The 25,338-nt window shown below is 34.5% G+C and overlaps 4 protein-coding genes and 1 pseudogene across 4 annotated transcripts; 2 read left to right on the plus strand and 3 right to left on the minus strand.

The window, feature by feature from the left end:
• Positions 1–137: 137 nt before the first annotated feature.
• LOC120164306 (malonyl-coenzyme:anthocyanin 5-O-glucoside-6'''-O-malonyltransferase-like) lies at positions 138–7,276 on the minus strand. The gene is made up of 2 exons (XM_039174059.1): positions 6,780–7,276; positions 138–315 (listed from the first exon to the last, which is right to left on the minus strand). The coding sequence occupies exons 1-2, from the start codon at positions 7,274–7,276 to the stop codon at positions 138–140; spliced, it is 675 nt and encodes a 224-aa protein (XP_039029990.1).
• Positions 7,277–8,114: 838 nt separating this feature from the next.
• LOC120164180 lies at positions 8,115–9,186 on the plus strand. Its single transcript, XM_039173935.1, has one exon. It carries the CDS (start codon positions 8,178–8,180, stop codon positions 9,015–9,017), a length of 840 nt encoding a protein of 279 aa, XP_039029866.1. The 5' UTR covers positions 8,115–8,177; the 3' UTR covers positions 9,018–9,186.
• Positions 9,187–13,297: 4,111 nt separating this feature from the next.
• Positions 13,298–14,072, plus strand: LOC120164185 (zinc finger A20 and AN1 domain-containing stress-associated protein 5-like). Its single transcript, XM_039173939.1, has one exon. The coding sequence runs from the start codon at positions 13,434–13,436 to the stop codon at positions 13,977–13,979; it is 546 nt and encodes a 181-aa protein (XP_039029870.1). The 5' UTR covers positions 13,298–13,433; the 3' UTR covers positions 13,980–14,072.
• Positions 14,073–17,267: 3,195 nt separating this feature from the next.
• LOC120164307 lies at positions 17,268–19,489 on the minus strand (annotated as a pseudogene).
• A 3,458-nt stretch (positions 19,490–22,947) lies between these two features.
• LOC120164308 (protein LIM1-like) lies at positions 22,948–23,391 on the minus strand. The gene is made up of 2 exons (XM_039174060.1): positions 23,070–23,391; positions 22,948–22,964 (listed from the first exon to the last, which is right to left on the minus strand). The coding sequence occupies exons 1-2, from the start codon at positions 23,389–23,391 to the stop codon at positions 22,948–22,950; spliced, it is 339 nt and encodes a 112-aa protein (XP_039029991.1).
• Positions 23,392–25,338: the final 1,947 nt, after the last annotated feature.

The raw sequence follows: 25,338 nt of genomic DNA on the forward strand, positions 1-25,338 counted from the left end.
TACACATTGGGTATGAATTCATACAAGCTCCCAATACCTTGTACTATAACTATTCTACTTCTATAAAATAAATTTTACCTTTTTTAAAATCCACTGATGTTGATGATGAAACATATTTAATCTCCATGGGACATGGCCTAGAAAGCAAACAGGATATCCATACCATGGGAGAAAAAACATGCAAAAGCATCCATTTTAGGCTTGGGCAATGTTAATCCCACCTCGATGCCGCCTTTCACATCTCTGCTCTGGGTGAAAGAAATAGCATTACCCTTGGCTTTATCAATAGAAATTTCCTCTATTTTCCTTGCCTTCCTGTAACATCCTCAATACCGGGTTAGTGATCAAATTGTAAAGTTTCATAATTTGATGACTAAAATAGAAGAATGAAATAGCTCTATGATTATTAGATGCATATGATGAAGGTTATTTTGTAATTGTTAAAGGAAATAAAGGGTAAAATGGTCATTTGATCATTTAAGGAATTATATACACGTGGGAAGAGAGCTATCTGGAAGCTTTCTTCTTCTTGCCTTCTCTTCTTCACGTGGGGCTAGCTTCAAAAGGTAAGTTCTTTGTTTGTAAATGAATTGTTGATTTTAAGGTTGGGTTTTGATTATTAGATGATAACTAAGCTTAAGGAAAGCTTAAATCATCTTAAAAACAAATGATGGAGAGGTTAAGAGAGATTAAAGATTTGGAGTTTTTATATGAAATTTTGGAAAGGAATTGATAAGTAGAATTTGAAGTTAAATTTGACTTGTCAAGGTTAATTAAGAGATTTGGAGTGTTAGAATTGGAATTAGAACACATTGAAAATTTGGTATGATTTTTGAATCTCATATGGAAGATAGGATTTTGAGGTTTAAGATGAAATAAATGAATATAGATTGGTTTAAGTATGTATACTAGAGTTAAGAATGAAAGGGGATGATATATGAAGGGTTTGAGTGGAAATGAAGTAATTTTCGGGTTGAAAATATGATTTCTGGGCAAGGGGAATCGGTACCCATTCAAGGGGAACCGATACCCCTTCAAACGACAGAATTCCAGAATGTCTTGAGGGAATCGATACCCCCATGGTAGGGAACCGATTCCCCTAAAGAAAAATGTTAATATTGGTTTAATAAGTTCGTTTAAGTTGCTAGTATTCAATTACAAGGTGTAGGTATCTAATGATTACCTCGAAATGTACATTTATGTAGATTCTACGCATAAAGAATTCCGGAACGTTTGGCAAGTAAGATCGATCAAGGGGAAGATAAGAGATTGGAATTGACTAGTGAGGCAAGGTGAGTGCATATTAATTAGTTTATGGTGCTAAATGGAAACAAGACTTGCGACAAGTCTATTTCCTCTGTTAGAATGCATGAATATATGATTATACGTATATGAATGACATGAATTGTATGTATGCATGATTATATGTGTTAACATGCTTTTGAATGTAATGTTATGAGAAGTATGTGCTATGTAATGTATATATATAAACATATGTGAAACTGAACTATGTGACTGCATGATAAAGATATGAGCCATATGACATGATATATGTGAACATGAGAAAACAAAGTATAAGAATGAACTATGTGATCCTAGAGAATATGAAAAGAAGCTATGTGACTACAAGTATATGTTATGAGATAAGATCTATGTGATTGCATGCAACATATGATATTAGATATGTTACACATACATGTGGTATGTAACAGAAAAGAAGGAACATGTGGTTATGAGATCAATGATTACACGTACATGTGATACGTGACTGAAAAGAAAAGATATGTGGTTTAAGAGAAGAATATAATAAGTAATGTGAACTGTTATAAATGATAATGCCCATGTTATGATATGAGAGCTAGGGGTATAGTTGGCATGCCAAGGGTCGAGGGTTACCTATGTTCTTCGGAACATATGGACTGTTTACCTATGTTCTTCGGAACATATGGACTGTTTACCTATGTTCTTCGGAACATATGGACTGTTTACCTATGTCCTTCGGGACATATGGACTGATTACCTAGGTTCTTCGGAATCTATGGACTGGTCCTTCGGGACATTGATCGAGCTGTGGTGACAGCATATGTGTGCACAACCTCAATGTACTCACATACCTTAAGTTCTCACTAGTGTACATGGGCTAATAAAGTGATTAAACAAGCATACTGAATGTGATATGTATACGATGGGGTTATAAGTGGTTTGAAATGTGTTACGTGAACCATATGATTGTGTGTGTATAGTGTTTGATTGAAAAGGTTAACAATAAAAGTATGTGATTACATGATAAACTGTTAATGATGAATTATGTGTCTGTATGTATTTACTGTAATTAATCTGATATGATTTTATATGATACGAAGAATGCATGGAATTGCTATAACATGATAGAAAAGAACATGCATGTATCGATATATGTTTTAAAGTGCATTATAAGTCGTTATGCCTCACTAAGTCTTCGACTTAGCGTGTGATTGTTTCACGCGTAGGTTTCGAGAAGAGTAAAGAGTAATGCGGAGCAAGACAGATCAGTTTTCCTTACCAAATGTCAGATCAGAAAATGTATGTACTGTTTACAGAGTGTAGTTGGCATGTAGTCTAAAGATATAAATGGTATGAACTCTGATATCTGTTGTAAACGCTTTGACATAAATTAAATGTTATCAAAGTTTTAAATTACCCACTATTTTATACGAATGAATGTTTAAAAAGTCAATGTGACACTTCGGACTCGTATCCGGGTCGGATACGGGTTGGGGGTGTTACATTTAATGGTATCAGAGCCAAGGTTTAGCCGATTCTCGGCATAAACCGAAGTCCAAAGTGTCATAAAAGGTGTACATGCCAACATAGATTGAAAAATTTCTGATCTGATTGTATAAGGAGTATGTTGTCTTGCTAATAGAATAAGAATAGTTTAATACAGTAGAAATCCGATCGTAATAATTTCAAAGTAAGTGAAAGGTGATATTCCTGATTGTGATAGCTATTCACTTGCCCTGGCCAGGCAGGATGAAGAGCGTACACCTCAGGAAATGCCTAGTAAGATCAAAAGTTGATTTCAGAAAGCTGAAATCATATCTGAATAATGATAGAAAGTTTTCATCGTTTGAAATCGGAAAAACGATATAGAGTTATTATGTGGATAAGATAGAATATGGTGAACGGGTGTCACCATAAGAATGTTAAAAAGATCTAAGGACGTGATGAGTACGTATAGAAGAACTTAAGGATAAGTGCATCAGTGACAAGTGTATAAGATGTATAAGTCAGAGCTTATAAGTTCAAAATGAAGGAATAACATTGTGTATAAGCAAGAGCGTTTATATGATAAGGGTTTGCAATTAAGACGGAAAAGTTAGCGTTAGCTAACGAGAATATGCGATGGGAATGTACTGGAATTATAAGATTATAAGATATTGTCAGGATATGAGAACCAAATCCGTAATGGATCTGGATACAGTTGCATATTTGGATCATAGTAATGTGGTATAGTAAAGGAAAAAGGAAGTAAGAATTTGTATATTTAAGTAAAGCTGAGGATTGATAAGAAGAGTTTGAGAATATGTATATCGATGATCAGATTATAGGACACAGGAAGTCAGAATGTTGAGTTTGAGTAAAAGAAATTTCAGGATGTATGAGAATAGAGGTGAATTGATAAGTTGAGTAAGCGAATGTTAAGATAATTTAGATTGGAAAGAATGTATATGATTGGTATAAGAGGGCTTGTGCCCTAGACTGAACCAAAGTTATTATCTAGCTGTCAGAGTAAAGGTGCTAGAGTTATAAGATTGGAGGAAAGATATAGTGGAGTTAATTGATTATGATATGAATTTGAATATAATTGTATATTCTGAGCAGATAGCTATGATGTAGAAACAGAGATAAGTATTTGCATGGAACCTTCAGGAAGGAAAATACAAGTATAAGAAATGAAAGGGATTGATTTAAAAGAATCAGATACGATAAATATGGAAGTACAGAGGACAGTTTTGATATAGAGTGATGAGATGAATGTTATTGTCAACGTGATGAGTGACATTATATGGAATTTTAGAAAGATCAAAGGAAAAATGCATAATCGAATGAGAGAAAGACAACAATGGATTGGTATTACTGGTTTTGCTTATATGATAAACAACAGAAGATGAAGGTATAAACGAAAAAGATAGTCGAAAAACTAAGGGATTGAAAAGTAAGTTTATGATGATGACAAGAAAGAATAAGTCAGGGAAGCAACATAAGAACATTAGAAGATATGTTCCTATTAAGATGTGCAGTGAAAATTCGAGGACGAATTTTCTTATAAGAAGGGGAGATTTGTAACATCCTCAATACCGGGTTAGTGATCAAATTGTAAGTTTCATAATTTGATGACTAAAATAGAAGAATGAAATAGCTCTATGATTATTAGATGCATATGATGAGGTTATTTTGTAATTGTTAAAGGAAATAAAGGGTAAAATGGTCATTTGATCATTTAAGGAATTATATACACGTGGGAAGAGAGCTATCTGGAAGCTTTCTTCTTGCCTTCTCTTCTTCACGTGGGGCTAGCTTCAAAAGGTAAGTTCTTTGTTTGTAAATGAATTGTTGATTTTAAGGTTGGGTTTTGATTATTAGATGATAACTAAGCTTAAGGAAAGCTTAAATCATCTTAAAACAATGATGGAGAGGTTAAGAGAGATTAAAGATTTGGAGTTTTTATATGAAATTTTGGAAAGGAATTGATAAGTAGAATTTGAAGTTAATTTGACTTGTCAAGGGTTAAATTAAGAGATTTGGAGTGTTAGAATTGGAATTAGAACACATTGAAAATTTGGTATGATTTTGAATCTCATATGGAAGATAGGATTTTGAGGTTTAAGATGAAATAAATGAATATAGATTGGTTTAAGTATGTATACTAGAGTTAAGAATGAAAAGGGATGATATGAAGGGTTTGAGTGGAAATGAAGTAATTTTCGGGTTGAAAATATGATTTCTGGGCAAGGGGAATCGGTACCCATTCAAGGGGAACCGATACCCCTTCAAACGACAGAATTCCAGAATGTCTTGAGGGAATCGATACCCCCATGGTAGGGAACCGATTCCCCCTAAAGAAAAATGTTAATATTGGTTTAATAAGTTCGTTTAAGTTGCTAGTATTCAATTACAAGGTGTAGGTATCTAATGATTACCTCGAAATGTACATTTATGTAGATTCTACGCATAAGAATTCCGGAACGTTTGGCAAGTAAGATCGATCAAGGGGAAAGATAAGAGATTGGAATTGACTAGTGAGGCCAGGTGAGTGCATATTAATTAGTTTATGGTGCTAAATGGAAACAAGACTTGCGACAAGTCTATTTCCTCTGTTAGAATGCATGAATATATGATTTACGTATATGAATGACATGAATTGTATGTATGCATGATTATATGTTAACATGCTTTTGAATGTAATGTTATGAGAAGTATGTGCTATGTAATGTATATATATGAACATATGTGAAACTGAACTATGTGACTGCATGATAAAGATATGAGCCATATGACATGATATATGTGAACATGAGAAAACAAAGTATAAGATATGAACTATGTGATCCTATGAGAATATGAAAAGAAGCTATGTGACTACAAGTATGTGGTTATGAGATAAGATCTATGTGATTGCATGCAACATATGATTATTATATATGTTACACATACATGTGGTATGTGACAGAAAGAAGGAACATGTGGTTATGAGATCAATGATTACACGTACATGTGATACGTGACTGAAAAGAAAAGATATGTGGTTATAAGAGAAAGAATATGAATAAGTAATGTGAACTGTTATAAATGATAATGCCATGTTATGTGATATGAGAGCTAGGGGTATAGTTGGCATGCCAAGGGTCGAGGGTTACCTATGTTCTTCGGAACATATGGACTGTTTACCTATGTTCTTCGGAACATATGGACTGTTTACCTATGTTCTTCGGAACATATGGACTGTTTACCTATGTCCTTCGGGACATATGGACTGATTACCTAGGTTCTTCGGAATCTATGGACTGGTCCTTCGGGACATTGATCGAGCTGTGGTGACAGCATATGTGTGCACAACCTCAATGTACTCACATACCTTAAGTTCTCACTAGTGTACATGGGCTAATAAAGTGATTAAACAAGCATACTGAATGTGATATGTATACGATGGGTTATAAGTGGTTTGAAATGTGTTACGTGAACCATATGATGTTGTGTGTTAGTGTTTGATTGAAAAGGTTAACAATAAAAGTATGTGATTACATGATAAACTGTTAATGATGAATTATGTGTCTGTATGTATTTACTGTAATTAATCTGATATGATTTTATATGATACGAAGAATGCATGGAATTGCTATAACATGATAGAAAAGAACATGCATGTATCGATATATGTTTTAAAGTGCATTATAAGTCGTTATGCCTCACTAAGTCTTCGACTTAGCGTGTGATTGTTTCACGCGTAGGTTTCGAGAAGAGTAAAGAGTAATGCGGAGCAAGACAGATCAGTTTTCCTTACCAAATGTCAGATCAGAAAATGTATGTACTGTTTACAGAGTGTAGTTGGCATGTAGTCTAAAGATATAAATGGTATGAACTCTGATATCTGTTGTAAACGCTTTGACATAAATTAAATGTTATCAAAGTTTTAAATTACCCACTATTTTATACGAATGAATGTTTAAAAAGTCAATGTGACACTTCGGACTCGTATCCGGGTCGGATACGGGTTGGGGGTGTTACACTTCCCCCACCCGAAATCAGTGTCGTACAAATCCAGTTTCGGTGATCCAGAAATCATCAAATGGGGCTCCGAACCCGATCCATTAAACACCTCTATATCCGATATCCAGTTTTCCGCCCCGTCCAAAAGTGCTTCATCCAAATCCTTACCTTTGCTTCCCACCGCATTTGCTGCGACGATTATCCCATCCTCCCCGCAAAGCTCACTCTGGGTTGCCATAGTTCGAGCAAACCCAATGCAGTTACCGAAATAAGTAGTCGGAATTGGGTAGCCCAACCGGGTTAAACCACCCGCATTGAACCCGAAGCAACTTGAGTTCTTACCTATTAACTTTCCGCTAGCTCTTTCAAGGGATTTTATCAAACATACCCACACAAAAGCGCCCGTTAGATTGTAGGGTGATAAACGTGGAGATTGAACCGTGTTTTTTGCCTTGCATCGACCAACAATCCAGTGTTTAATCTTCTCCATATCAGCAGGGCGCATTAGGAAAGTGGCTCTAACCATGGCTGACACCGAGTCTGAAACACCTATGATTATGCGCTGCGAAGATGTTCCGCTGCTGCTCCAATGGTTCAAGAAAAATAGACTGCAGCCCGTAACTATCTTTTATCACACTTCTATCGTAAAAAGGAAGTAGAGATGATGAGTTGATTGAGAAAGAAGGATCTTTGAAAAGTGATGCCCATGTCTTGATGAAGCGGTTAAATCAAAGGTTTAAACTACATCAACCACACTGGGAATCTATCCCAATTCAAAACCAACTAACATGTAATTTTTAAATCACAAAGACGTCAAATACCCAACATTTCATGCATTACACATTAAAAATCACTTAAAATGTTAATTTTATGATTAACTTAGTTAAATCGAATTTTATTATTTTATTTTAGTTTCATTCCTTTACTCGTTAAACATGATAATTTGTAAGTATAATAGTTAATCATTATTGTTTTTATACCAATTTTATTTTGAATTGCAATTAAAAAGATGAAGGACCAAAATTGTAATTATGCAAACACAATTTAATTTCGTCATACAACATAAATTAATGCACAAAACATGTTAGTAATGTCATACAATAAATACTAAAACAAAACTATCATAGAATATAAACAATAAATCTTAACAAACAGTTTTTAAAATTAAATTGAAAAAAAAAAGTAAATTAAATATGAAGTTAAGAATATAAAAGAAAGGATTTTATCGAGTTTTCTAAATGAGAAAGGACTGAATAATTTAATAGGTGATACTTTAGGTACTAATTCATGTATTAAGCTTAAGATTAACCCTACCAACTGCATTTGCCTGGAGCTAGAGATACTGCGACTGCAAATGCGAGTCCCCCTTCTCTTCTCTTCGAGTCCTCAGTCCCTGCTCCAATCACTTGTAATTTTGAATTGCAACAATGATCTCTCGTAGTCGTATTTTAATCTCGAAACTTCCCATCCGCTGCAATTCCTCTTCTTCTTCTTCTTCTTCTTTCATATCCCCTCCCTTAAACCCTAATCCCCAATCCCATCCCTTTCCCCCTGTCTCAACCCCAAACCAAATCACTTCTCGTCTCTATTCTAGTATATCATTCTCATCAAGCTATTGTTTTTCAGTCGAACGAACCCTAGATACACAACTGGGTCCTAAATCCTTGAAGGCGGATTTGAATTTGGATTTCATCAGAAGAGCATCATATGCTAGTATAAGTCCCAGATATCATTCAACAACTTCTTCTACCCCTACCCCAAGAGCTGACAATGAGGAATCAGGCAACAGTAGCCGTGAATCCCACCCGAGTCAAAACCCTGATTTCAAGCACCAAGAAATCGAGGGACCGACCGTGGAACGTGATTTATCAGCATTGGCTAATGAGACGCGAGAGGTTCTTGAAGCAATGACGAAGAACATATATGGACTTAGCAAAGCGGTGGCTCTTCTGGGTTTGCTCCACCTCGGTCTTGGAGCTTGGATATCCTATGCTCATGGTTCTGGGGCACATCCATTGAATGAGGTTACCGTTCAAAGTGTGATGGCATTTGGGTTCCCTATTACACTGGCGTTTATGTTGCGGCAATCGGTGAAGCCTATGTACTTCTTCAAGACGATGGAGGAGCGAGGTAGGCTGCAGATCCTGACCCTTACTCTTCAGGTTGCTAAGAGCTTGAATGTCTTGTTTGTTCGGTTCCGTGTTGTGTCTTTCTTGTGCATTGCGGGGGCGTCAATCGGGTTGATGTTCAATGTGTTGTCTAAGTGACGTTTTGAAAGTTTTCAGATTTGAGTTTCCTGTTTCTGTTTCTATTAAATGAGTTATGAATTGTTTAGGAATAGGATGATTGCTCTGTTGGTTAGCAACAGAACATACATGAGACCAAAATATCTCCTATTACATCTGCTAATAATAATGTTGTTATCATATACTTGAATAACTAGAAGGCCTTGAATAACACTCTTTTTCCTCCGACTAGGTTTAGTGAGGTTTTTTTTATGAGGTTCATGTAAATGTTTTACCATGTATGATTTCCTTATATCTATCAATCATACTACTTCCTTTCAAAAAGAACTAGAATGCTTTGAATTCCTTATTACCTTGTTAACATGAATGAAAGGAGCGAATTTATGAAATTTCAGTGGACGGAAATATATTATCAATACAAAATATAAAGAAATTATCTAAGATATATGATAATTTGAAGTGGGGTGGCTGCCTCATCCATCCATCCTTATTGATTTCATTTGAAATTTGGGGATGACAGTTTACTATACTCATCTAAATGCAACCGACCAACTGTTTTAATGTTTTGCGATGCCGGCTGCATTCAATTCAGAATGAATGGTTCATATTTTTTGGATCCAAATTTTTCATGTTGGTGATTTTACCGAAACATGAACTCCATATAAGCTGACCTGTTTAAGATTGTACCGTAACTGGTTTATCACCCTTGTTTCCGCTTGATGTACCAGTCGGGGACACGTTCATAATTCCGTGGGCAAACAACGTTAACATCATCATACCCTTCATTGCCAGACGGATAAATAGAAGACAGACAACCCACTAGTCTCACTTTCTAATGCTGTTATGTTACCAGCAAGTAGTCCATCATAATCTCTTTGATAGTATGCTGATTGCGTTTTTTTTTTCAGAGGCTGGTTAAGATAAAATGCGTCTCCATATTCTTCATACTGCTTGTCACAGGTGTTGAAATACGTTCATTCCAGGGCCTAGCATGTCAAACACACTTCCAGCATCTTCTGCCATAGCTTTAATCACCACTGTCATTAGATTTGGCACTCTTGCACCGGACCGAGTTCTCCGAGGATGATCTGGCAATTATGAATCTCCAAAAGGTTATGAATGGAAGGCACTTCAATAATGGTCCTTCGGCCAAAATAGTTGGACACGAAGTTCCGATTGCATCTTGCAAAGCACACCAAAGCACCAGACTAAAGACATGAATGGTCGTCTGAGAAGGTACCGTAATCTGCCAAAAGAGTTCGTCCATGGATCAGAAAACTGTAACCAAAACGATGAGGAACGATATTTGCATAGCATCAAATCGATGTTATAAACTAATGAAGCTGACACAAAATTATTCTTAAGAAAGTAGCCCTTTGCAATCCATATCAGAGAAGAAAAGGTATTGAATAGATATGGACAAAAGGAATAAAGAAGTTTATGACAACGACATCCACTCTAAAACATTTCCATAAGGAATAATATGTAGAGTCCCTGGAGTTTTATATCAGTGAATGTGGAATCTCATAAGTCATAACCGAATAGGCGAGGGCGATCTTCTCGATTCAATTTATTCTATTCACAAATGTTATGATTCAAACTTTTAATCTTACTTAAGGAATTTAATGTATTGTTTTACTAAATCAACTAGTTGTTGATAGAAATATCGCTTTTAATTGTCTCCCGTTCATTTAATTGCTTACTGATGACTTTTTATTACTCCATAAAATTACTATAATGAATTTATTTTGTATTTATATCGTCTTATGAGTTTGACATAATTATGATTTGATTAGTGATGTTAATTAAATTAAGAAATTTTATTATTGGCATAAAATGATGGACAGTAAATATCTAAATAATAAATTGGATAAACTTCACCTATAGTTATTGAACTTTTAGAGTGTTTTCGCTTTGGTTAACAAAATTTTAAGACTTGCACGATAGTCATTGTATGTTTAATTCGCTTTTATTACGATTATTGTTGTTAGCTGTCGTTAAGAAAAGATGATGTGTCACGTTAAAAATTCCTAAAAATCCTTAAGCTTCCAAATTGGTTGATGTCACTTAGATCACTTATGCCATCACATTTAATATTATTTTGATCATTGGCACCACTAAACACATCTACTACACTCAAAAGTTTCACTATCTCCCCCATGATCGTCAAATCATTCATCACCATCATTTCATCCAACTATCGAACACAATCGAAACCCCTTTACTATTAATGTCTAAACAAATCAAAATCCAAGCCACCATCATCAATTTCATTCGACCACCATTCACAGTTACAATTGCCAATAACAATAGATTATAAACAACAAGAAGAACAAGCAAAGAGGGAAAGAAAAAATAAGAGAAGGAAAATTATCCATCTCGATCTTGATGAGTTTTTTAATTAACGAAACAATCTTTGGTTAATCCTAATAGTGAGAAGGTTTTATTTGATTTCAAGTTGATTTGACAGTTGATCACGACAAATAAAAAAGTTTTAACTTTTAGTTTGAATTAGGATTTGAGGTGATCATAAGTTTTTCTAACGAGTTCGTACCGAGAGACAGAAGTAGAAGTAGTAGTAGAAAAACAATAAAAGAAAAGTTTGGTGATCATTTTGAAAAGAGAAATCACCAAACGACAATTGAGAAGACAATGAAAGGAACGATGACTGCTAATTTGAAAAGAAGACAAATTTTAGAATCTTAAGTTTTATAGGGAAATTGAAAGAAAATATTGATTTTAACACCGAACTTCCTTTTTTAGCATCAATAAGCGTAATAAAAACGAATTAAATGATTATAATTCAAAATTTAAAATTTTGAAGACTAAAATAAAAGCATATTAAAAGTCTAATGACCGTGGTTTGCCCTAATAAATAAGGCATAGAAGAAAAAAAACACATTAAGAAACATACGTGTATACACATAGAGATGCGTCTAGACGTATAAGCCGAAAGCAAGAAGAAGGAAGAGAGAAAGCGAGGCCATGGAAAAGGACAATGTGGGGGCTCTGCAGATTTGGGCGGTTAATCTTAATAAAAAAAAGCCCACAATTTACAATTTAGAATAACAAGAAAATGTTTGTCACCCTCTGGCCTGTGGCCTGCCACTTTTCTCCTCGTTTTTCCCATTACACCCTCCTCTTCCCCAGTCCCCACAATTAAATTGTATCTCTCCAACTCCAACCAACAATGTCATGACATGCCCCACAATTGATAATTTTCGGATTACAAAATTAATTTATACCGAAATAATAGAATATATAAATAATAAAAATCATATATATAATTATATCGATTTTTTAACTATTACAGCATTTTCTATTATTCATAAATAATTTTTAAATAATTAAATTTTTAATTAATATAATAAAAAATTAATGATTAGATTAGAACCTCTGTACAGTGGACGGTGAGTGTAGTTTATTTAGGAGTGTTCATTTTTTATTTTAATTGAATTAATTGACCGATTCAAAATTTATATTATAACTTTATATTATCTAGGTGTGTAGTTCAATTAAGCAGTCTATTAATTTTATATTAGTTTGGTTAACAATTAAATTATTATTAAAGTTTGATTATTAATTAATTTGATACGAAATTGATTAAATAATCGAATTAACCAGAAATATTAAATATTATTCATATTATATATATTAGAATCAAACTCATAAAAAATAAAGCACAATTATTTTTTAGCATAATAAACTCGTTAAACTTTCAAAGTCCAATCAAATTTTAACTTAAATAAAAAAATATTTTTATTAAATTTAAATTAATATAACTTTATTCAGTTTGATTAATAAATTGAAAAAAATGTCAATTTAATTAATAGTTAAAAATAAATTAATACCAACAATAGTTGGTTCAAGTAGTAAGCAACTTGATGTCGTTTAGGAAAAATTTTAAGTTTGAGTCTGTTTATGTAGAAAATTTCTGTTGGGAGACTCAATTACCAAAATTAGGTATATTATGTGGGTCAATTCAAATTAATTAAGATGAATCCTTAAAACTGAGAGCAACTAAAAAATCAAATTGAATTAATCGTTGGAAGACTTAAATTTACGTATTAAATTAAGGATATCATTTTTACGGATGTAATTGAAAACGCGGTCTGAGGAAAATAAAATAAGCTAAAGTAGCGCATTCCGATAGAACACGTCAGAGAAGAAGATAGAGGAAGCAAGTTGGAGCGGGGAGGTTAGTTTTGTAAAATAGAGATGGCATAAGATGAAAAAGTTGGTTTCATACGCGTCTCAATGAGGCCCATATTCCGTTGCCATTACTGACCGACCTGACCTCTCTCCATCCCTTCAAATCCCCTCTCCCCCTAAATTCTTCTCTCGCTAATCTCCATTCAATCCCCAACACAAATCTTTCTCTCCTCCTCGATTCCTTGTTTTAGTTCCTCTTTCGGAATCAAAACACACACAGGAGATATGGCTCAAAGAACCGAAAACGAAGAGACCGAATTCAAAGTCCCCGAAACCTTAACGCTTTGCGTTAACAACTGCGGTGTTTCGGCCAATCCAGCCACTAATAATATGTGCCAGAAATGTTTTACCGCCGCTACATCCTCCTCTTCCTCTTCCACCGCCGGTGATGCGAGTGCCTCTGGAGTCTCAAGTCTCAATTTCCCCGACGATAAATCCTCGAGATCTACACCGTCTTGTTCACAGGACAGCCGATCCGATTCTGCTCCGCCTACAACAGCTGCAACTTCAAAGACGACGACGAATAGAGCGATGGCCGCATCGAATAGATCAGGAAGCGATTCCGAGGAAAAGAAATCAGTGAATCGATGTTCCGGTTGCAGAAAACGCGTCGGGTTGACCGGATTCAGGTGTCGATGCGGGGAGCTTTTCTGTTCTGATCATCGGTACTCGGATCGACACGATTGCAGTTACGACTACAAGGCAGCGGGTCGCGAGGCCATCGCAAGAGAAAATCCTGTGGTTAAAGCAGCCAAGATTATCAGAGTTTGAGTTTTACCAATCGGATCTTAAATTAAATTCAATTAAATAAACTATTGTAATCATTTTTCGACCTGAAACTTGGAGATCTATGCTTGATCTCAACAAAGGGAAAAAAGTTCCACGGAGGGAGAAAAGAGTCGGTTGAAATCTTGACAAGAACTGAGAACTGGGGACGAAGAAGATAATTTCTCTGATTCTTCATGTTGGATCAAATCTATAGTATTTCATATTTCATCTTCACTTTGTTTCAAATCTCAATTTTATTATTAATTTAGCGATGAAAAGGTATTGTGGTTTATGATTTAGTTGAGATAGTCTGTTTGTTTGAGATCCAAGTTTGATGAATTTATTGTGGTTGTGTTTATGAAAATTCTAGTACTGCTAATAAATTAATTTAAAGTAATGCTAAATTAGTAATGGCATACGTCTTTAATTCGGTGAAAACGTTGGGGCTTTTATGTAATTTTAAATATAATTTTTAAAAAAATATACAAAACATATACCCTCTTGAAAATGACGTATATTTTATTTTCATTCAATTTTTTTAATCTCAAATAATGCAGCTGAATTTTTTTGTTTGTTTGAATAGGGCACTAAATTATTTTGTGGGGAGACTCATAGAGTGCAATGCGTCTCTCGTATTTTTTTCTGTAAATATATAAAAGGTAAATTACATAATTAATCATTCATATTTTTATGTTAGTCGTGTAAATATATATATAAACTTTATATCTACTAAATATTCAATTTAAATTGATATTACAAATATATTTAACATTAATTTAATTATAAAACTATTTTTATTTAAAATACACGAGATATTATCATAGTGATACTATTTTGGACAACAATTTCAATTAAAAATTATATAAGCACGATGTTGGTTTCTTTAGTACACAAATTCAATGTTTGGACTTCAAAAAAAATTACCCTTTGTACGTTTATGAAAAAGTGAAAAAATTAACCTTTAGGTCACAAGTTAAGTGATTAAATTGAAAAAATTAAAAGTATAATGAGTGAATTTGGAGAGAGAGTAAAGTTAAATGATTAATTGTTTAATTTACCTTTTGAAAAATATGGGAGACGCATGGAGTGCAATGCATCTCCCATATTTTTTTAGGCTAAATTACATAATCATTCAACTTTACACTCTCTCCAAATTTACTCACTATACTTTTAATTTTTTTAATTTAATCACTCAACTTTTATTTTACTCCTATTTTGATCACTCATCGACCATTGTTCAAGTTGTTATATAAAAGCCAATTTGATCCATTAGCTCTAGCATTGAATTTGTGTACTAAAAAAATCAACATCGTGCTTACATAATTTCTAATTGAAATTGTTGTTCAAAACAGTACAGTTGTATTTAATTAATTTGGAGAGAGAATAAAGTTAATGATTAATTGTTTAATTTACCCTTTGTACATTTACATAAGAATGAAATTGGTAAAAAAATATGAGAAACGCATTGCACTCCATACGTCTCCCCCAAATTTATATATAAATCGCTTGGACTCTAATACGTCTTCAAATTTACTGTAACATTCATTATATTTCACGAAATAATTTCGAAAATATCTTATTTAAACAATTTTTTTAACTACAGTATTTAAAAAATTCAGCCTATCATAATTAATGGGAAAAAAAAGTATCCATTCACCAGACAGGTGTGCCAAACCGAAATAATATAAAAATGGGAATAAAAAATGTTATAGTGATTGATTGATTGGTGTGCGATGTGATGTGGCATTTTGCATAATCCAATCATTAGAAGCCACGTGTAATAGACATAAAAGCAAAATTAGAAGAAAAGAAAGAAAAAGCTGTAGAGATGGATTTTTTTTAATTAAAAAAATGAAAAGATGGATAGGTTGGGTGGGTGATTCTATAGAACAGTACGCAATAAAATAATGTTAATAAATTCATCGGGTCGGGTTAGAGTTCGGGTGGGTTTAACATTCATTAGTGATTGGTGTCGTCAAATAACAAAACCATTTGCCTCTACCACTGCGTCTGTGGGGACCAATTTGCAGTGTCCTTTCTTGCCCTGAAAAGCCGTGAATAAACAGACTTTAATTCAGAGACTATAAAGGACTGAAAGACGAAACCATTTTAATAACTATAAACTGATTAAAGAAATATATTTATTACATATAATTTTTAAAAATAACCATTTATAGATTTTATTTAAAATATAAAAATAATAATAAAATGATGACAAATCTATTAATATAATAATTAATATTTATTCTATACGTTTAATAACTAATATATATATAATGTATTTAAAATTTGATCAATTATTTATCACCATCATGATTAGTAACTCTTAACCCAAATCAACATCCCTGTCACTATTTTCGTTGTCGAGCTTTTTTTTTCTTTGGATTTTAAAGTTTTATCATGATTAATCTAGTTTGATTTGTGTCGTAAATTTAATTTTAGTAGATAAATCTCCTAACAAAGATTTTCTACATACACAAATACTCGAACTTGAGATATTATTTAAGCAGAATGCTTACCACTTGAATTAATTCAGGTTGGTGTTGTTGAACTTCAACCAACTACTTTCTTATTTTAAAATTTAATTATTAAATTAATAAACTTTATTAATAAATCTAAGAGCTTATGAATTTTTTTAACCTAAAAGGTATTTTTCACATCTGAGGAAAAGCAAATGTACATAATCTGTGGTCTAGATTTTTTAGATTCAAAAGAATATACTCAACCACACCCTTAATTACATCAATTTATAATTATTTAAAGGTTAAAAAAATTCCAAAGCAAATTGGCACCAATATTATATGAATTTGTTAGTGAAACTGCAATTAACTAATCTATATCATTTAAAGTTAATTAATAAAAAATAATTTAACTTTTTCCTTTGTAACTTACGGAATGGAATTATAAATTAATTTGTCAGTCAAACATGTAAATCAATTATTTTAACTAAATCATTATATATATATATATATATATATATATATATATATATATATATTTACCATATAGCTCATTCTATTATATCACATTAGAGCTAAAATAGAAGCATTGTAAAAACGAGATTAATTAAAGTACAATACAAAATTTAAAGTTACATAAACATAAGATGAATATAACGACACTAATAGTAATAAAAATATAAAAATCTATATAAATTTATAATAATTTAGATTTTGAAAAAAATAACGATTTTTTATAAAATGTTGAATTATTATGATATTTTTTTTATTAATTCTAATAAACTTTCAAAGAAATATATTACTATTAATTTATCTTTTCCAATAATTCACATCATAACATGCAATCCGTTTTGGTGCGCAACCTCGTGAAGACGTTGTGGGATGCGCGGGGAATATCAATGCCGAATCTTGGAGGTCTCATCACAAATAACCCCACCAAAACAAGTATGCACCTCGGAGGAACGATTCCGCTCAAAACAGCAGTCAACCTCTCCCCTTTCCTGCCACCTCCACACAGCAGTCAACCTCTCCCCTTGCGTTGCCAACTCCCCGACCCTAACCATGACCTTCCCTGCCATGCTTCGCATTCGATCGTACCTCATTCTCAGTACGTCGCCCTGTTTCGAAGACGGTAAAGTGTTGAATTCTTTGTCCCACTCGTCGGCATTCGCTGAATCAGCCAGTGATAGTTTGATCTCGATGTGCGTCGGATCCCGTGGCCGCTTCCCGTATTGCCAAATCCCGATTAGAAAGCAGAAGGTCAGCAACGTTGGCAGTACCAAATTTGGATTAAACACTATGGTTGAATACAATACTATGACTAAAACATTTACAATAGGATTGTTCCACTTCTTTATCTTATCAAACCATTTCCTTGCCTCCATTAGTCTTTGAATGTTAGCCTTGGCCCTTTGGGGACTCCATAGTTGGTGACCGGCATCCAACATGCACTCTACGACCTCTTTCCTTAACGGTGGGTCGGCATGGCTCAACCTTTGGGACACAATGCCAACGGCTTGCTGCCTTAAACTATCGAGCTGATGTGCCGACAACGAGTGAATGTAGTGCATCTTGGGAAACAAAGGTCGTGCATACGTAGTAAACTCGTATGAGAAGGGCATGTAAATCTCAGAGCCAACTGAATTTCACCCATTTTTTTCACACCACTTGGTTGGAGTACTATGAGAGGATAAGAATAGGCATAAATTCGATTAGTTGACGGGGTGGACAAACGGATTCTTAGCTTCCCGATACTCGGATCATTTGGAGTTGGACCCTTCTCTCCGTGGAGGTGACAGTTATCGAAAATTCCGATAAGAAGGATAGTATACGGATCGTATACCTCCCAAGTGTATTGTTCATTCCATTTTGGAGAAAAATTGTCGACTGCTGTTTTGTCCGTACCCATTTTGGCACAAATTTGGCCACACAATAAGCATCAGTAGGTTCTTTACCATCCCTTGACTTCATTGGAACCAAACCACTGGCACTTATAATCCCCAACTCCAACACCCCAATTGCTGGTGGCCACAACCCTTTATACGTCGCTCTGTAATCACTACTGCAGTCAACGGATTCATCAAAAACATGATAGCCACCATCAAATGATATTCTCATGTTAAGCTTACTAGAAAACTTTAGCTCCTCCAACTCCACGCCAACGTTTTCAAGATTGTACCATTTTTCTCCCACCGGTTCAGGCCGCCTCCTTATGTAGACCTCGGATAGATGAATCACACAGCTTCCGAGGCTAATTTCCTCGTCGTCATTTTTTCTAGCACGGTCAAAATCAAAGGATCATAGAAGGGCTCTGCTGCAACAAACATTAAATCTTCTTTTCAACTCGGGTTCAAAGACTTGTCAACCGAAACTTTAGTCCTCCACATTCCCAAGAGTTGCTTTGAGATAAACCTCAGTGATCCTGTTCTTGTCACTGGGAAGAGCCAAATCCTGTGCTTCAATTATATTGACTCTAAGATACCAACGTATAGGTGAAAGATAGACCTTGGAAAGAGTATTCATAATGCTGTCACCCCTAACGGAGGCTACATCTGAATGCCATGCATCGGGGAACACCTCATCAGCTTGTGTCCCGAACCAAATAACCAACATCAACTGTCCTACTGAACTGCCATTTGCCATGTATCTGTCCTCCAATTTATACCACTGCGGGGCTAGTGAGCTATCGGGTGGAACTCGAGTGGGAATGCCGGACAGTTTAATCACAATCTTACTGATAAACTCGTCATTTATGGACTCCTTTTCTCTCACGGTGATCTCCACGGATAAGGACTGAATACGATCTTTTGTGAAGGCGAACACTTGGTTCCATTCTGGGTTTGGTTTACTCCTCTCAAAATACTAGGTGGTTCCCTTGTAGTTTCCTATCTTTATTTCAACAAACCGGTAACGAGTGCCACCAGCATTGTTGCATGCCAAGTCTCTTGCTTTCACCACTCTCAAGAATAAAAAATGCATCTCTTCGACAAGATCGAACCAGGACGTGAGCTTTTCGCCGCTGCCAGAGCCTCTCCCTCCGCCAATATTTGGTTTTGATCACCTTCAAAGAAGAGTCTACCGCCGGCATCCTGCAGTCAAACGGGAGAAACTAGAGGGTAAAGTTCCAATCTACTAGATACTGAAGCGAAATCGTATTATATATGTCGATATCGTAAATGGATTGTAAATTTGAGGGCAAGTGATAATATGTCTTGGGTTTAAAAGAAGATGGGATTGCGAATACTGGAGTGAAAATGGGATTGCTCTCATTCTTACTCCTAAGTTCAGATGAGATGCTGAAGCAAATGCTACAACTGACTGCTTACTACTTGGTCTTTGGCCTTTCTTTCTCTCTGGGATAACTTCAGTACTCTATACGAAGTTACTATGGCAAGATAACCCATTTTTTTTAACCCGCTTGGCCTTGCTTCTTCTCCTTCCCGATATATATGAAAACGCAATGAAGGCTGGCTCGGATCAAACCGACGACACACTCTGCCTCTTCCACTGAAACCTCGGCATACACGGGTCTCCTTTCTTCTCTTCTCTTCTCTAAGTTACTATGGTTTATTTAAAGGGTGAAAATTTTGTGCAAGAGTACACTTACTCTCTTACTATAAAGTCAGACCTTAAGACCCTCTACTGAAATATCTTAATAGCTCAGCTTCAGAGCCTTTACTTATCCAGAAAATGTTGCTGGCTCTTTCTAATGGAGAAAGGAGCGCCATCTACCCTCTCTGTTAATGATTTTTCCTTACAAGGCTGCAGCTTTAGAAGAATCTAAATGCCCCAAATTTGTAAAAGGGTCTTCAGCTCCCAAACCTGCTTTTGCTCCTAACAAAATATCCATGGAATGTAAGCCTATTGATTCACACAAGACCACCAAATTTCTCTTACGCAAACTTGCCTTCTGTGTGAAACAGAAATCAAAGTTGCGGCACCTCCTCTCCAGGTGGCTGCAGATGATGATATGAAGAGGACCAAACTGCTGAGAAATTTTCAGATAACAGACCGCTTAAACTGAAAAGTTAGGCCTATTAGATGTCTCTGGACAAGAATCAAATCGAACGGACGTCGGTAATTACTGCTTTTATTCATCTAGTTGTATTGCTTTTGGTGACCCGATGGTTCTTTAGGAGGTGACATGCTTAGGACCAGATGGAAACAATTCCATGTTTCCAACTACAATGGTTCATGAATATTGAATTTCTAATCTACATTTCTTGTTCATGAAAATATAATGTTTATCCAATAATAGAAAACGCATCATCATATGCTCAAAAGTAACGAATAACATAGTTATACTTCCTCCAATTGTTAGTATCTTCAAAGTTTTAAGAATCCTTCAAAATAGAATAACTACAACCCTTTAATTTAATTAATAACTGCAATTCTCCTACCTTTGATTGATTATTGTCTGAATTATCAACAACGATGACAAATTCTGTCATAAGATAGCATGATCAATTCACTTTGTTAACTTATAAGTGTCAATCATTATCTTATAACTGACATCTATGTTCAAAAAATTAACACTCACTCGTACGAAGGGTCTATATATAACTCTCAATGCATAGAGATAGAAGGATCTTTTTCTTCTTTTCTTTCTTCTCGTTAATTTTTTATAGATTATTTTATCATGTTCAACACACCACAAAGTAATTGATTATAACTCTTCGCTCAAATTTAAAGAAATACATTGGTACCATCAATAATTTAGAATTATTTAACTAAAAAAACCAAGGGTAAAATACACAAATGGTCCTTCAATTATAGGGTGTTGCTTTGTTGAGTCCACTGTCTATTAAAAGTTACAAAACGGTCTTCTAATTATAAGACGTTACTTTGTTGAGTCTCTTGACTATTAAAAGTTACAAAATGTTCACTCGACTATTCATATATTTCAAACTCGTCCTTTTTGTTAAAAATTTGGCGACAGTCTGAGCTGAATGGTAATATATTGACTGAGATATGCTAAAATCTGATCTCGGAATCTCAAACGACTATCATATTTCAACCAATATGTCAACTTCCAACTCAGACGACTGCCAATTTTTTTAATCAAAAAGGATGAGTTTGGAATATATGAATAGTTGGGTGACCATTTTTTTAACTTTTAATAGTCAAATGACTCAACAAAGCAATATCATATAGTCAGAGGATCATTTTATAACTTTTAATAGTCGGAGGACTCAACAAAGTAGTCTCCTATAAACGGGGGACCATTTATGTACTTTACCCAAAAAAAGAATTTTCATCGTGACTGAAAATACATATTTCAAAATATAGAAGGCTGCATAAATGATGAACCTTTTATCCGATTTAACCTTAATTTGGGAGAGCGAGAAGAATCCGTCTGGGTTTATTTCTCGACCCGCCCGCCCGCCACAATGTCGATTGTCAAAATCTCGTCTTTGCCTCGACTTTCCTAGAAAGTAGAAACCCCAGCTCCTTGTAATAAGAAATAGAAATAGTATAACCAACAAAGACTATAGTCGGAAGTTAGGGACAGCAGGCGCAGGGTCAATCGTAAATCCAGCGATTGACCAAGTTGGAGTTTTGATTCTCGGATAGATACATAGAAATGTCTAGTTTGCAAAGGGGTTTCGATCAAGGAGTTTCAGTTGCTGTGCATCATCATAGCCATAGGAGTTTCCTTCTTCCACCTCTTCTAGCAAGTCTTTTCAATCTCATTTTTATAAAGTTATCCCTTCTTTATGTGTCTGATCATGTGTATGGTTTGTATTGTAACACACATTCCCCTGGTTGATTGATATATATATATATATTTATGGAGAGATGTTCAGGTTTTTCTGCAAAATTACACTGTTGTAATGTATTTTATATCAATGCCCGACTTGTAGTCTCTTTCCAACTTGAGATCTCGCATGTTCTGATTGTTTGGCATGGCTACCATCGTTTCCAAATAGCTAATTATTTCAGTTTCGCAAAGTGTGATTGTTTCCAGTGTTCTGGTGATTACTTCTATTATATTTTTCCACTCAAGTGCAATGGAAGTAATTAAATTATATTATTAGTCTTGTTGATTGTACGGCTCTTCCAGAACCCTAACGGTTCCGTCTAGAGAAACCTGCAATTTTTAGTCTCGACATTTTATCTCCGTCTCTGAAGAGGACACGAGAGTGTCTCTGTATAAAAAGGGTGGATCACATGATCGTGCCGAGAGTCGCAAAGTGCGTAAAAGAATTTGAATAATTGTGCTCGCTGGGGCTCAGACAAATCAACGAAACAATTTTGTATGCCGCTAGCCCCATAAGTTTCCTGGGAAATAGACTGATAAATTTCTAAAATGCTTGTATCATCGTTTCACACAGAACGAAGACGAGCATATTTAAAATAAAATGGTGCCAATGAACTGTATCTGTCACCAAAGGAAATACACTTTGATATGCGTCTAATTAAGCTATCTTTCATTTTGTGCAATCTACAGATACTAGGAACAGGGAAAGGCGAGCTCTGCACAATTTTATTTTTAAAAGTCAGGCATGCATCTACTTCATTGCATCACCTGCACATGCATCGGGAAGAAGATTAAAAAAGTTAATAATTAATCTGTTGAGATAAGGAAAAAAATATAATATTTGTATAGAGGGTGGGGGGAATCGAAGAATACATGGTTCGAAGTTGGCAGAACATTTCTGAGGCAGCTGGCGTGCCATGTTCCTATCCACACCAGTTATGGGAGGACCATTAACAAGAACACATAGACAAGGTTGACCGAGAGCTTTGATCGCATTGCAGCAGGAATCGCTTGGCGGAATGCGGCTAAAGGGAGTAACTGCTGCTCTGCACGGTATTAACTGCACCAGCGCCGACAAGAATGTGCTGTGACAAGTAGTGCACTGACCTTGTTCCGCCATACCAGTAAGGACCAACACCAAGACCATCAAAGGCACTGCCTTGGACTTGGACCCTAGAAGAAGATGAAGCTTCATATTCGAATTTAAGCTTATCTTCACTCCCTTGTAAATTGGAATGCTCGGTTTCCTCTTAATTACAAGGAATTTGCGTTCGACACTTAGCACTTGCAGAGCAGATATATGAATATGTATATAAATATGCATGAATAGAAGTCATGTCATGCCATTCGGTACCTCTATCCTAACCACATATCACACAGTTCATGCCATCATTCTCGCTTATCCATACCGCTTTTCATCTGATTCCCAAACCAACTTCAACCTCCAAAACTAAAACAGTTGGGCTCTTTAAATTCATGATTTGACTAAGCAAATCAAAACCTTAAAAATATTGCACTTTTAGTAGAACTCATCAAGTGATTTATGTAGTAAAAGGGAATGTTGTTATCCCTATAAATCTTAAGTTTGTAACTATGTCAGTAGGATGTATGTACATTATCAATAGATTAAAAAAATTCTGAACAGATTATACTTGTAATCATTCTATATTATTAAAAATATATATTAGGATAAAATAACATTTTTACTTCTGTTTTTTAAACACACTTCTCCACCTTCAAACTTATTCGAAACCAAATTTTCACCATAAACTAGTTTATGACGAACTCTCAATATTACTTTTTCCTAAACTCTTTATAAAAGATGGACTCTTTTGATTTATTGGTCTAAGATGCCCTGTGAAATCAAATATTGAAAGCTTTTAGTTTTTGTTTAATTTCGTCTCTTATTTTAAATGTTATTCATTTTTTTGTCTTTTTTTTAAATTTTTGTATCAACATATATGTACATTATTTGTTTTATTCATTATTTTTGTTATTTTTTATGTTTTTTAGTAAGCATGTTTTAATTTTTTTTGAATAATCTAAGAATATTATAAGGTAATATCTATTGATAATTTTTATTAACTATTGACAAAGCACACACATCCGCTCGAACTTAGGAGGAGAACACTCTCTTAAACCTCTGAGACTACTCAATAGGATTGTGCAAGATAATCTGATCAGACTGATCCGATCTGAAAATTATGATATTCAATTCATTTTTTAATTTCCGATCGAATATCTAAAAAAAATCGAATAATTAAAAAAAATCGAATAATCGAATTGGATACAGATCCACTAAATTCTACTTTCGAATTATCCAAAAAACTGAAGAAAAAAAATAGACCTTTACAATTTTAAATAGTCTCTAGTCCAATAACCCACTAACCCAACCGGCCAGCCTTTGACCTTAATTTGATTTTCAGATAATTCATGACAAATATTTTCGTTTTTGAAGCACTATTGGTCAAAACGTGAAGATGACCTAAGATTTAAATACACAACCCAACATCAGATTAAAGTAACTAAAGAATGAGCTGATGAGATGCATCAACCTTCCTTTCATGGTTCCAGATCAACATTCCTGCTATGTTGAGTATAGCAGACGGTTTTGGTACAGTTAATACAAAATATTCACAAAGCATTTTCTTAAAAGGTGGTATTTCCATGTTAGAAATATTAGCATCCCACTCATGAATAACAAAAAAACAATTCAAATAATTATCAAATATGCCACTCATATTTTATTAAAGCACATAACGTATAACAGTATATGTATAAACAATGCCATTGATACAATTGTTGGTCGCCGTTTTTTCTTCTATTTTCTTAAGCTATAACTTTACTTTTTCTTTGTTTCTTTTAATTTTTAATAATTTTGTCCTTATGACAAAATTTTCTCCTTTTGATACAGTTTCAGCAGTTTGGTCATTGCTTTTGTTTATCTTGTTCTCAAGGTTGGATTTGACACCGCCACGATTGATCAAGATGATAATTTTTTATTATTATGTTGATCTTCCTCGCTTTGGATCCTCAATTTGCATTCGCAGATAGTTTTTTCATGTCGCTCGACTCTTATTTGCAATTTGTCATTGGTATTTTCAGTAACTATATGTTTTTATCTATTTTTTATTCGAACTTT

The sequence above is a fragment of the Hibiscus syriacus genome, unplaced genomic scaffold (genome assembly GCF_006381635.1).
Source record: "Hibiscus syriacus cultivar Baekdansim isolate YM2019G1 unplaced genomic scaffold, ASM638163v2 tig00111506_pilon, whole genome shotgun sequence".
NCBI classification, from domain to species: Eukaryota; Viridiplantae; Streptophyta; class Magnoliopsida; order Malvales; family Malvaceae; genus Hibiscus; species Hibiscus syriacus.